We start from the raw sequence: 14,094 nt of genomic DNA on the forward strand, positions 1-14,094 counted from the left end.
TAAATGTTAATATCAAGGCTTTGTCATATGATGTTTCACATAGCAATATGTATTTGGCAAAACAACTTGCTTGTTTAGGCAATAATTTGATTATTCAACTATAAAAGTCAGGACAGTGAGCAGTATTTCAGATAAGGTCTTATGTGTACAAAAGGTCCAGGGGAAACTAACTTTAAAGGAGAAATCAACCTGTGGGGGCAAAAACCCTACCCCCCACCCCAGGTAGCCCTCCCTCCTCCCCCCAGGCTACCTACCCCCCCCCCCCCCCGAGGAAATGCCCCACACTCCATACTTACCCCTCAGCGCAGATTCTTCCAGCGAAGTTCCACGCGTCCATCTTCCATATACAACTGACTGAGAGATCGGTATTTCTGCGAATGCGCAGTTGGAGCAGTTTGCCGGTATGCAACAACTGAGCATGCGCAGAATTACACAGAAATTGCCGGAAGATGGATGCGTGGAACTTCGCAGGAAGAAAATGCGCAGAGGGCTAAGTATGGGGCATCTCCCCTGAGGGGGAGGGCTACCTGGGGTGGGGGATTCGGGGTTTTTTCCCCACAGGTTGATTTCTCCTTTAAGTAAGCATAAGGCTACTGGCACACTGAGCACTACAACAGGGAAACCTGCTGCTTAAAGCATAGAAGGTAAATGTTATGAATGCATAAAATACATCAAGGTGTTACCAATAATAAAACAGTCAGTGGAATGACAGCTTGGGAAGAACCAATATAATATTACCAGTACACTGGGAGAAGAACTAAAGCTTTTACAGATGTGAGCTGGCTTTATTTTACAAAAAGAATACCAGCAGATGTGACACTATGTCAGAGAGGCTGCAGCAGTGGGAGATTGGATTGTTCATTTTGCAGAACTATAGTGGCATTGGAACAAAACCATCTAGTCTATTATACAGCAAGGGCTCTTGGCAGACATCGAACATTGTTCCATATTTTAGAAAACTGAAGTCATTATATTTCACATGTGACAATGGGAGAAAAGCTGGTGCTATATTACAAAGGGTTAGATGGCAGTGTAGAAAGACCTGATGCAGTTTCAGAGAAGAAGTGATAATAAAAGACGGGACATTTTGTTTGCAAGGGGAAGCCGTGTCACCCAAGCAGCCTCTATACAGTGCTTAGGTGGCAGTACAAAGAATACTGGTGTAATTTGTTTGAATAGTAGCTATGTTAAGACATGAAATCTTTTTTCGCAGGTAGTGGAGGTGAGATCAGTTTTCTATCAGAAGCTCAAGATGACCCTCAAAGGCGAAAACCTGATATCCGAAAGGCCAAGCTGTTACTTGGATGGGAACCTGTGGTATGTTGATTTCTGATATATTAACCAAAGTGGTGTGTTGGTTGTAACATATAAGCTTTGTACCAACACAAACTGCAGGTATCTTTGTCCTTTAGACCAATATACAATTCTTAGTCATGAAAACCGCTGATCAGATTCTGCATCCAGTAAGAAGCTATTCTAGTTCATTTCTACTGCTTTCCCTCACAGGTCCCACTTGAGGAAGGCTTAAACAAAACTATCCATTACTTTAGAAAGGAGCTTGAACATCAAGCAAACAATCAATACATCCCCAAGCCGAAGCCGGCGAGAGTAAAAAAAGGGAGACTGCGACTCAACTGAACGCTCAATTATGGATGGATCTCTACTGGATGTAAAAATTGTTCCTACCCCTGCTTAGGGTTCATCAAACAAAAAAAAAATTAAAAAAAAAAAGACTTGCGAGAGGTGTCATGAAGATTAAAACTGGAACTTACCCTGAAGCTTGCTTTAAACGAATGGATGTGCCTAAAAACTAAAAATGAGAACTGCAAACCTTGCCTTGCACTTTTTAAACCCATCTTTATATGTACATTGGTGTAGGAAATAACCTGGGAGTCTGAGTTTTATATCCTTGCTGTGACTTTTTTTTTGCCATGGTCCTAGGACAGTGACAACCTTTCTCTGTTGCTGGGGTCTGCAAAGCCTTAGCACACGGTCCTATTCAGAACCTTTCCATGGGGTGAAAAGGGCTGCAATTACTGGTTTCTTTTTGAAGCTGAAGATAAATGTAAACGGGATAATTAAATTTTTATTTATATATGTTTAAAGAAGTTCTTTGTACTCATTAAGTCAGATGTTCTATGCATATAAAGTACAGGTATTGTCAGGTGTATTTCACTGGCATATCAGCCTGCCTAGTTTTAACCTCTTCAGTGATGAGGGGTAAGAGGTCTGGAGATTTAAGTTGAAGATAGGGGTCTGCTACTTTTGTGGCTTACCAACTGTTGCTTGACTAGCTCTCCCAATGTCTCTCCACAGCATTCACGGGGATCTTGGGATTTTTAGGAGGCTAGAAAGCTGCAGGCTACTGATGCAGCTAAAAAAAGACATTTTCTTAAATCCTTTAAAAACTTTTCCTTTTATGGTTTCATCTAGCTGTACATTTGAATTTTCGAAAGTGAGTTGCTATAAATAAGAATATTTTGAATCACTATTGTGTTATCGTGTACTCTTGGATAAAAGAATAAAGTATTATCAGTTTCTGGTGGTTGAATATGCTATTTTAATAAAATACTGAAATGTGATATGTGATCTGACCTGATCATTTTTCTAGCAATTACTTTCTCTCTTTCTCATACAGATGTTCTTTCACTGAAGGAAAATTTAAGATGCAATGCATTCAGTTTGATAATGTTCACTTAGATAATCAGCAAATGGTTTTATGTGCTGACACACTGCAGAAATATGTATAGTCTAAATTAAATTTTTATCTGCTGTGTCTGCCCTCACTCATATACATTCTCCGTATATCATCAGATATTGAACAAAAACACCAAGGAAGCAAGGTCAGTAGCTTTCTAGTTATTCTAACTGTGTTTCTTTGCCCTCCTGCAAATGAAGACCTCTGTGTACATAGTAGGATAAAGGGCTAAATTTATAAACGGTTGATTTGGGATCCCTGGCATTTTCCTGACATTTTCTGAGCAGTTCCAACTTTATTACATTTACTAACCTTTTCCTGACATTCTAGATTTTTTTTAACCATGATGCTTATTTATTAAAGCATTTCTTCCTTTTTTTGTTTTGTTTCCGGCAGAAAATGTCCTACAGGCCTGAGCAGTGGAATGCCATTATTTCTTGTGAGATAAAATCTTCAAGCTTGCTCAGTAACTTAGGGGCATATTCACAAAAGGTCGAAAAAGTGAGTGTTGTTTATAGTATGCCTTAAAAATTAAATCACTTCTGATATTTTTAGAATTAATGATCGATTCACTAAAAGTTCACTTTTCTTTTTTTTTTTTTCATTCATTTTCAGTGAATCTATAGCACCTAAGACATTCAGGATGCCACTGACCGAGCAGAAGTCTCCTTTTACAGTATTCTAGTCATTCCTTTTTCTGGGAAACTTCATATAATTCCATGACACAAAACGTAGTGCATTCTGGACCTGCTCAAGGCACCATGAAAATGTGTTGGTGGCTGTAGGTAAGGCTCCAGCTCCTCATAAAGTCATTCTCATGTTATTGTGAAAACAAGCCAGAAAACATTGGCAAAGGATTGATTTTTTTCCAGCACTTGCTTACAGACACAGGGAGGTTCAACGTGCTATTAGCATTCCTTTTGCCTACAGAAAAACTAATTATATTGTTGAAGGAGGAGGTTGTTAGACAGTGTGATTAGACAAATTAGACGTAACCTATAATAAAACTGCTTGCTGCAATGGCAAATTAAGTCTTGCTTTGTGTGTGTGTATTAAAGAGTTTTTTGGCCGTATTAATGCAGGAGGCCGCAGACCTATGTTGACTTCTAATATCCTCATATTTTTTCAGCAGGTGGTACTTAATTTATTTAAATACTCAAGTTTAAGTGAGTCACGTGACAGGAATAACATCACTAAGAACAGATTATAAGGATATACTTTACAGAATATTCATGGCTGTTGTCGATTTTATTATATAGTGAATAAAGTACCCCCTCATGTAAAATATAAGTTACCGAGGAGTTCCATGACCATATAAAAGCACAAGGCCAAAGACCAAATGCTTTTATACATGTCATGGAACTCCGTGGTGAATTCTAATATCCTCCTATTTTTCAACATGGAAAATTTATTTATTATAATACACAAGTTTCAGATAGTCATGTGACCGAAATGACCTCACTAAGCTCCTATTATAACAATGACATCACTAAGCACATTTTATAAGGATAGTCTTAGCTCTTGTGTATTTATATACTATACTGTATATTTGTGTTTTTATTAGCCATTTCATATAAGGACAAACTTTGAAATTGTGAAGCGGGTGTAATTCCAATTGCCCTGGTAGATGCCAATCCTTTATATATTCAAAAGTCTTTTTCCTTTATTATCACTGTAAGATGCCAGTATGGGACATTTTATAATGCAATGCACAATGTTAATTATTTTTTTGTCACAAAGCATTTTTTTTGGGGGGGGGATAATAGTCTATTCTGGATCTAATAATCATCATAGTTGACTCCAGCTCCATGCCTGTAAGTATATGGGTTGCGTGGCCCAATAGCAGCATCTTCATCATAGTGATGCTGGTGGAAGCCTCCATAGTATTCACTGCCTCCACGTCCCTGATTCTTCCAGTAAGACATATCATCTTCATATTTCTGTAAAGTGAAAATAACATGCTTTTTAGACTTGTGTTACCAGACCATACAAGAAACCGCTGACACTCCTAGAAAAGTAAATTTAAATGCACTTAGGCGTTTCTGTTTTGATGTAAGTAGTGGTGTTGTACTTTGTTAGCCATAGTTTAAAGGGGTTCATCTTAGAAACTCTTTTTTCAGTTCAGTTGTTTTTAGATTGTTCACCAGAAACAGGCATTTTTCTATTACTTTACATTTTTTATTTTTTACCTCTTTCCCAAAATCTAAGTTTAAAGTTTAATGTCCTTGTCTCTGGGCTTTCAGTCTGGCAGCTCAGGGATCCAGCTGCAGATTGTGAACTGTTACAATTTCCTACATTAATTGCTACTAGGGTTGCCACCTGGCCGGTATTGTACCGTCCTGGCCGGTAAAAATGATGGTTGATCTCAATGTTATTAATAGGGAAAAAAGATAAATATATAGGAAGGCTGGTATTTTTTTCCAGAAAAGGTGGCAACCCTAGGTGATACATTTCTCAGCAGTATCTCTGGAGTATTCACAACTATTGTATCAATTCCAACAGTTGCCTTTAATGAAACTCAGGGATTTTGCTCAGCAGGGGCAAAGATAACGAATGTATAGAAAGACATAAGAAGGCAGTGTAAATGACACTTTACACTTATATATTCAAAAAGCAGTCACACATAGAAAGTAATTGGAAAAAATCTATTTCTGAACTATCTGAAAACAACTGAACTGAAAAAGTTTTGGAAGGTAAACAACCCTGTTAAAAGAAAAAAAAAATTGTGGTATCATGTTTATTGTCTAACTGATTTGTGTAAGAATGCAAGCTTTTGAGAAGAAATTAAATCTCTTCATGCCACGTTTTAATCACAAGTGGTTCTTTTTAGGCTGTGGGCTCAGGGTCTAAAGGCTCCGATGCTCTCAGACTGAATATTTTGACAGCTGAGAGAAGCAGATCCACTCCATGGCACATCTTCATTGATTTGAATAGCTTCTGCTTGCGCATGCTCACACATATTATAGTAGAGTAACAGTCTGCCAGAAACCATATGCCTTTGCCCAACCTCTGCTGCGTGTGAGCATGTGCAAGCAGAAACAATTCAACTCAATCGCATCTCTCATCCTACAAAAATACACGGGCTGGGAGCAGCAGCTGAGCCTTCAGCCTGTGTGCCCACACCCTTACTGAAAAGCTTGAATTATTGCATATTTCAGACAATAAACAAAATCACATCTTGTTTTGATGTAATCCATGCAGCCTGCAACTTGCATTTATTTGAAGAGTGCCATTTTTCAATTGATCTGGTAAATTTCTTTATACTGTAGTATCAGAATATGTAAACAACAACAACAATTTATACTATACATGTGATTGATCTGGCTTTAATGAGTTTGCTGTAGGCTCAGTTATGGCATTGAAAGCCAACTTTAAAGCTTAGTTGGGTAATTTCCGTTAAACACTATCTCTAAATTTGTTTATTTTGGTTGATGACTCGCCTCTCCAGACCTAGATTATTGCCCTAAATTACCAAATACCGATATTTGGCCAGTTTGTAAAAATCTGCATAGCCCCTCTTATGGTTTGATCATTGTCCTAATTGCCAGATCTGTGACCTCACTAAATGATCAGATCTTTATAAATGCTTCAATATGCCATTATGTATATGTTCCATTATGTCAATCATACATTCGGAATGGGGTGAGTGATTGGATGTGTCTTACAGGCTAGTCTGGTGGCTGGCCAAGTGAACATTCATGAGGACAATGTTCAGAAGGGCCTTACAGTTTCTCTGTTCACTACACTACACTAGAGACGGTCAAGGAAATAACATGGACATTGTGCCAGATTTACAGTGAACATGTAACCTTTCATTTGCTTTGCCGTTACTGAGCACAAGAAATGCAATTATGTTGATACATAATTGTCTAATACTAACAATTTGTTTGGCAATGAATATATTTGGTAGCTTTGGACTCGAGCTGGCGATCCTCTTTAATGAAAACCGCACTGGCCCAGTGTAAACTGACCAAAGATTGTGGTCTCATAGAAGGTGCTGAGGGCCAGTGCATTGTTCAGCAAAGAGGAGCATCAGCCTGAGGTCTAAGTGATTATTAGAGACACACCAAATCCTGGTATTTAAATCTTTACCCATTTGCCCCAGCCAACTCCAAAAAAACAACCCCAAAACTTACTGCTTCATCAAAACCCATGTAGAGAAATTGTTGGTACCACTGCTGCACTTCAGGTCGAGTCCTATCCCAAAGTTGACGTTTTGGCCTCTTTAGAGAATTCAAGAACTCATTAGCTTTGCTTTCTTTCACTGAAACAATGGGTTTAGATGGCTCCACAGCTGCAACAAACCCAAGGGAAAGAAATATCATCAATTGCTTCAAGTTCAAAACAATTCTTTTTTTTTTTTATTAATTCCCTGGACTATGGAATGCATTATCATCTAAATAAGTGGTGATTCCTCCGAGGAAAGACAAATGTTTATTTACAATCAGCACTCTATAAGGTTGGTAGCTCTTTATCGTGTCAATTTTATCAGAAACTTTGTTTTCCTACATATAGTGGAATAGTGTTATAATGTAGTGGATTGTGGGCTTTCCCAACATATCTAAAGAGGCCACTAAGTGGTCTAATCATCATTTAAAAACAACAAAGTCAGACAGCACTCACCCAATTTAACAAAAGTGAGGTGCAGTACTTACCGGATTCCTCAATAGAGTCACCAAGGGTAAGGAATGTTCCAAAGGTGAAGACACTCAGAAATTGAAAAAATAAATTTATTCCATGAAATAATCCAAAACATCCAAAAGCTCCACAAACATAGGCCCTACGCATTTCGACCGTCTTCATCGGGCAAAATCATACAAATCGAAAGGATTAGGGCCTATGTTTATGAGTGTGCAGTCTTCACCTTTGGAATGTCTAATCCTCATTTAGCTGTGATCCAGATGTTATGTTTAGTGACTTTTTTATAAAAGGCAGTCTTTATTGTGTGATGTAAGTCTGCAGTAATTAATAGTATGTGACACCACTTGAACTGCGAGCCTACAGGAAAACAGCCATTAAATAATAACATGCTTATCGGTTTTAATACTGGTGGCAGTACAACTGGATATTGAAAATATATCTCACTTCTTTTCCTAATCCATAACCAATCGCAATTATTCCATTGAACTTGTTTATGCACGTTATCCAAAACTCATTGGGCAAATTCACTAAAATGCAAATTTTTGCCAGTGACCACTTCGCCACACTCCAGCCAGGTGCAAATTCGTTACCACTACGCTAATTCACTAAAATGCGAAGTAGCATCTCAGCAGCGAAACACTGGTGATTTTTTTGCTAGCGTTACATTGGCTGTGCAAGCATATCATAACAAATTTTCGATATTGTTTATTTCTGCCTATAGAAACTTCGGTAGCACTCTTACTCTTAGGTTAATTTAATAGGGCAGGTACTTAAAAGTCGTATGGACGTCTTTATTAGTAATGTTGGTGCAAATGCTTGAAGTGGCCACTTTTTCAAACACATGTCCAATGAGCTATAATGCCCTAGACATGAGCCCACCCTTAAATAAATGTGGCTTGCCCCTCAAATTAGTTTTATGTTCACACATAAATCTTTAATAGTTCAGACTTTTGAAGTCAATCCCGCTATAAAAAAAAGTAAAAGTCGCCAGCGTTTTAGTTCGCCTGGTCTGAGGTGGTGAAGTAAACTCTGGCGAAAGAGGTAATGTTCATTAAAATTTGCATCTTCGTGAATTTGCAGAGTAACGACCCTTTGCCAGAGGTAAGGTGCGAACGAACACTAGTGGCGTTTTTGTTTGCTAGCAAATTGTCCTCTACGCCTGAACGCTAGCGACGGCCACTTCGCTCTTTAGTGAATCTGCCCCATTGAGTTGTGAAGGTATGAACCACTCACATAGACCAAAGCTGGTATTATAAAGAGTGTGACATTTAGTATAATTTATTGTATATTAAAATAAGTTAGCTCACCACAAATGAGGGTGGTAAAATAAATGGGTCAGTATAAGTCCATCATTTCTACTGTTGCAATGCGTGGGTTCAGGCAGGATAGAAAAGAAAGGGCGCTGCCATGTCATGCAGTGTAACACATAACAGTAAAGAAGGCTCTATTAAACAAACCTTCTCTCTTCTGCAGCATCTTCCTAAGTTTGTTTCCATTTGTACTGTCTGTAAAAAAAACAAAAAAAAATAGATGGATCAAAGGTTTTATTTTTTTAATGTACCGTATATACTCGAGTATAAGCCGAGTTTTTCAGCCCCGCAAAATATGCTGAAAAACTCTACCTCGGCTTATACTCGGGTCAATCGCAAAAACAGTCGCCGGCGCCTAAGAATATTCGCCGGAGCCTAAGATTATTCGCCGGCGCGTTAGAATATTCGCCGGCGCCTTAGAATAGTAGCCGGCGCCTAAGAATATTCGCCGGCGCCTAAGAATATTCGCCGGCGCCTAAGAATAGTCATCCAAAAACAAGATTGAAACTTACCAGAAGCTGCTGCATTTCTCACCCTCGGCTTATACTCGAGTCAATAAGCTTTCCCAGTTTTTGGAGGTAAAATTAGGTACCTCGGCTTATACTCGGGACGGCTTATACTCGAGTATATACGGTATAAACCTATAACTGACTTTTGTATGCTTATATAGTACAGTGATCAATGCTGTAATATAATCAAGATACATGCAAAACTACAATTACATTGTTTTGAATGCTTTTGCAACAATTGCAATGTTTCTTGCAGATTTGTCCATGTTGGCCTATTTGTTATGCCCTAAATCTGTATGTGCGCTTGTCTCCATTCAATAGATCAGGCCGTTTTACCTTCTGTTTATGTAGCCTCAGAGGAGACTTCTGAGTTTCAAGATCAAGCTTACACAGGGTCATGGTCATCTGCAATAATTGCACTCAATAATGCAGAATGTCTGGACACTTTTTAGTTATTTACAAGAAACTAGAGAAGTATGTTTTACATGCAAACAGATCATAAAAAGTTCAGTGAGACAAGATGGGGCGGCAACCATTATGCATGGTTGGGTAGAGTGGCTTGAGCCATCATGTAGAGCTGCAAAATCATAAAGCAATGCATGTAGATATGTTCTACAGACAGACCTGTGTGTATATTCATATGGCATGAACTACATTTTTTTTTTTTTTCAAAATATATTAAAATAGACGCATTAAAAAAGTATATAAAGGATAAGTAAACCGTTCCTGTAACGGTACATTCAAAGAGATATACCTTTAAAGGAAAACAGAGAAGTGTTCTATTGTTGCTTTACTTGGCATCTAAGGCTTCGGATCTCTTTCCTGAGCAGAGCAACATCAGAACTCTTCTCTTTTTTTCCTTCTGATGGTATATCTCTGACTAGCAGGTGACACTGTTAGCTTAACCTTTTAAATGGATTTCTTTTTGGACAGGAACTGACCAGCAGGTAGCACTGTTATTACAAAATTCATTCTGTTGACAATTAATAAACACAGCTGTGCAACGTAAAAAAAAAAAATGTACATTGCTAAAAAAAAGCACTGTGAACAATTTTACATTGTTTTTATAAAGGTTTATTTATCCTTTAAATACTTTTATTTTAATTTTGATGCATTTAGCCTTTTAGAATCAATCAACTGGTTAACCATTTTAACCCACTGCAGAATTTCCATTTAAAACCACTTAATGCAGTGGGTAATTAGGAACCTAGTGGATCACTCCATGATTGCCTATTGAATGTGGCCCAATAACAGTGGACCAGCCTGTTGGGAAAGCGGAAATACATAAAGAAATTATTAAAACCAATTCAGTCTTTGATAAATCTGCTTCTATTTTTTTCATGAGTATACCACATTTGTTTTTGCTTACGATTGCATAGTAAGCCAAGGGATTGGAAAGCTTGCTACTTACCGGGACATAGCAATATTACAAGAAGGAAAAGCAGAACCACCATAGTGAGGCCACAGCGTCTGAGAGAGAATAAAGGCACATGGTTGCCTTTTTCACCGCGTAGAACCATTTTCATCTCCCTTCTTCCCCGTGAATATCTGCAGCATACGATTCATACAGAGAGAAAACTTGTTTATATTCTTATAGGCAAAAAACTGTGATGTAGCTGGGAGTAATGGGTGTCCCTGTACTCAATGACCTTTTCAAGTTTATGTCAAAATAAATTCTAAGAGCAGCCTTTATATCCAACATGGCTGGTAAATATGGCACCCTGGAGGAAGCACATAACTGACACTGGTTTGTTTCTCTTGGAATCTTCTGTGATGGTTCATTTATGTGCCAGTCTTAACACTGCCAAGTGATGTGGGTACTGATCATCAGCATGGACGTTTCTGCGTTTGCTAGAATGTTGTGTTCTTCCAACATGTATTATGTCAGATGTTCTTTGTATGTACGTGTATTTTTTTGCCTTCACTAATTTCATTTGTCTATATGAAACAGAATGAGCTGTGGTAATTTGATAAAAGTGCCCATTTATCTGCAGGTGGGTTGCAAGATTGTAATCACAAACTGGTATGTGTGACTTTATTATTTGTAAAGAATCTGTGTGAAGTACATTTGGAGCTGATATGATAATATGGGTTAACATCGTGTAGCATGTTTCAAAATTTGCGCCATGTTAAAATGATATCCTCTGACTTTTGCCTAAATAACAGTTTATCAAAGAGTGACGTTAGAGATCACCACAGTCCTCTAGCGTGAAATTCCTCCACTCTGCATTCATTTCTATCAGATTTTGAAAGGCGTATTTATCAAAGGATAAACTTTCACCCATTGATAAATACGCTTTTAAAAATCCCATAGAAATGAATGGAGAGTGGCGGAATTTCACACTACAGGACTGTGGTGATCTCTAACTTCACTCTTTGATAAATATACCCTGTAGTGTGTGCTTATGTGAAACGCTTAAAAGGCTGTGTGTTTCTAAATCTACATTGCCTGGCGTGTTAAATCCTCCCAGCCGTTTAATCAGATACATGGGTAACCCTGTGCCAACTCAGCTAAAGCAGATGTTTTATTTACCTATGCTGTTTTATCAGTCTACTGACATTACGTCCAGGTCCCAGAGGAGAAGTACGGCATCCAACACTAACATTATCCAAATATATGAAGCGCACAACTTCAGTAGGTTGAAATTTTAGTAAAATTGGATTTTTAGACCATTTTACTGTTGCATTTCTTTATTTTTATGCATTTTTTACCAGCCATAAAGAAGGCACCAATAGAACAAACCTGTAGCCAACCCCCCATATGTAATAAAAGGCACAAAGTTTGTCCAGAAGCAGTAACTCATCATCATTTATTTATATAGCGCTGTCAAGATACGCAGTGCTTTACTCATAGTAACCAATAGGCAGGTAGCATTTACTAGTCACATGTTTAAAAGCAAACATCTTATTGGTTTCTGTAGGTTACTGTTCATGCAACTTAGTGCCTTTTATTACATTTGGGGGTTAGTCCTAACAAATAACAGACTGTTGGTTTGGCTAAACCCAAAGACACCCAGCCACATGCTTTTTATGCACACACTGCGGCGGTCCTTTATCAATACTGGGCAAATTTACCATGAGCTCTATCCAAACATCCAGGACGGTCCACTCTGGTCACGTGGGTGAAGCAAACACTAAATTAAAGGCCCATACATTGGATTCTATTTTGGATAGAAGTGCTGAGTGAAAAGCTGTATAAAATCTTCATTTATTAAATCTTCATTAAAAACACCAATTCATTAATGGATGAACAGAGCAGGGGAGTGCATGGCCAATTTGCCTATTGATGATAAATGAGCCCCACTAACATTTTCAAAATATAATTTTATAATTTTGTTCCAAACTGTCTGTTTTTCCTTCTGCATATCATTTTCAGGCACAGGTTTTATTTTGATGATCGTGTTCTTAGAGTTCTTATAGTGAAAATACAAATGTACCGATTCCACAGTTAATTTAAAGGTTCTGCCATAGCCCAGCCTTTTTGCAGGATTAAGATCTGGCTGAAATATAAGTGCCCTAGACCACTGGACAACTGAAGATAATTTTGTTTTTTTTATGCTGGATTTTACTTTATACACGTTTATAACATGCAACTGTAGGGTTTTGTTTAGGATTCAGCTGAGTCTTTTGTGGTGGATTTAGTATTCAGCCAAAGTTATTGAGTCAATGTATCACTAAATAAAACACAACAATAATAGTAAACTGCTGCCTTTTATCTGGCGCTGTATTCCGTGGCTCACAGTTGTGCCAGTAAAAAGCCATCAGCACACACACCTATAGCAATTAGAATTCCCATAGCAGCATATCATTGTTTTATCCCAGTAGAAAATGTGCTTCTCTAGATTCAGATGGTGATTGCTTTTCCACAACAGTACAATTTCTGCATACTTATCTAACCGAGGGAAGGACAGCAGAGAATGATGTTCACTCTATTAGAAATGCAACAAACTCAATTTTCCACAATGCACTAACCTGCTCCTCCCAGTTAAAATAATAATATGGTCGAAAAACTAGATGACACTATATTGATATATGTATAGTCCTATGCAATTAATGGGAATTTTGTTATAAAATGACATATGATGATAATACAAGCCATCTTTACAGTGAAATTGTATTGACAGACAATACGGTAGACAGAAGTCTGAGATTAATTCATTGATAAGTATATGGAAAAGTATTTACTCCGCTATACTCCTTCTGTCATACTGCTGATCAACAGAATGATATATATATATATATATATATATAATTCAATCAAGAAAAACCAGCACCAGGGGACTTCAAGTATGCAAAACTTCATACTTGAAGTCCCCTGGTGCTGGTTTTTCTTGATTGAATTATACACTAATTTTTTCCGTGCACAGGGGCAGCCACAAAATGGCTTACCTGACATGAGGTGCTGTCTGCTTCGAAATTATATATATATATATATATATATACATATACATATATATAATTTGTCTCCTTAAATGAATCTCCTTCAAATACAGTGTAAATATCGTTTTACAGTACCTTAGAAATAAGTACTTGCTTATCCAGCGCTTGTCCGTACAAATGTTTCTTGTGCTCCTCTACCAGACAAGGTGACCCTTATATAAGCAGTGCTTCAGAATGTAGTATGGGGCAGACCAGAATCCATGCAGTTGTGAGAAGGTGAAGTCATAGGAAAGGCACTCTAAAAAAAAAAAATGCTTTTAAATGAATAGCAGACTCAGAAATCTTTGGCTGGGGATCCTTAGGCAAAGGCATCAGGTTTCTGCTCAATCGTTAAGTAGCACATCCCTGCAGTTTTAATGATTGCAAACAGATGTGGAATAGAGAGTAAAAAAAATGGCAAATTCAAAGTCACAGAACTCTGAAGGGTTCTAACCATTGCTAAAGGTTTGATCAGACACTAATGATAACAACAAAACTGTGGTGTTGCTGCTTTGTG

The 14,094-nt window shown here is 37.8% G+C and overlaps 2 protein-coding genes across 3 annotated transcripts in view; one reads left to right on the forward strand and one right to left on the reverse strand.

Annotated features, from left to right (window-relative positions):
• The window catches only part of uxs1.L (UDP-glucuronate decarboxylase 1 L homeolog), a 38,957-nt gene extending 36,375 nt beyond the window's left edge, over nt 1-2,582 (forward strand). For both annotated transcript variants that reach the window (XM_018247057.2, XM_018247056.2), the window contains exons 14-15: nt 1,214-1,317; nt 1,507-2,582. In XM_018247057.2, coding sequence (XP_018102546.1) covers nt 1,214-1,317; nt 1,507-1,638 — 236 coding nt within the window. In that variant the 3' untranslated portion in view covers nt 1,639-2,582. The remainder of the gene's footprint in view (nt 1-1,213; nt 1,318-1,506) is intronic.
• Nucleotides 2,583-3,818: 1,236 nt separating this feature from the next.
• Nucleotides 3,819-13,776, reverse strand: ecrg4.L (ECRG4 augurin precursor L homeolog). Its single transcript, NM_001085712.1, is given in 5 exon segments — nt 3,819-4,638; nt 6,835-6,992; nt 8,797-8,844; nt 10,570-10,706; nt 13,674-13,776. Coding segments are annotated over 4 exon segments (411 nt in total). The 5' UTR covers nt 10,613-10,706; nt 13,674-13,776; the 3' UTR covers nt 3,819-4,476.
• Nucleotides 13,777-14,094: the final 318 nt, after the last annotated feature.

The sequence above is a fragment of the Xenopus laevis genome, chromosome 2L (genome assembly GCF_017654675.1).
Source record: "Xenopus laevis strain J_2021 chromosome 2L, Xenopus_laevis_v10.1, whole genome shotgun sequence".
Classification (NCBI taxonomy): Eukaryota; Metazoa; Chordata; class Amphibia; order Anura; family Pipidae; genus Xenopus; species Xenopus laevis.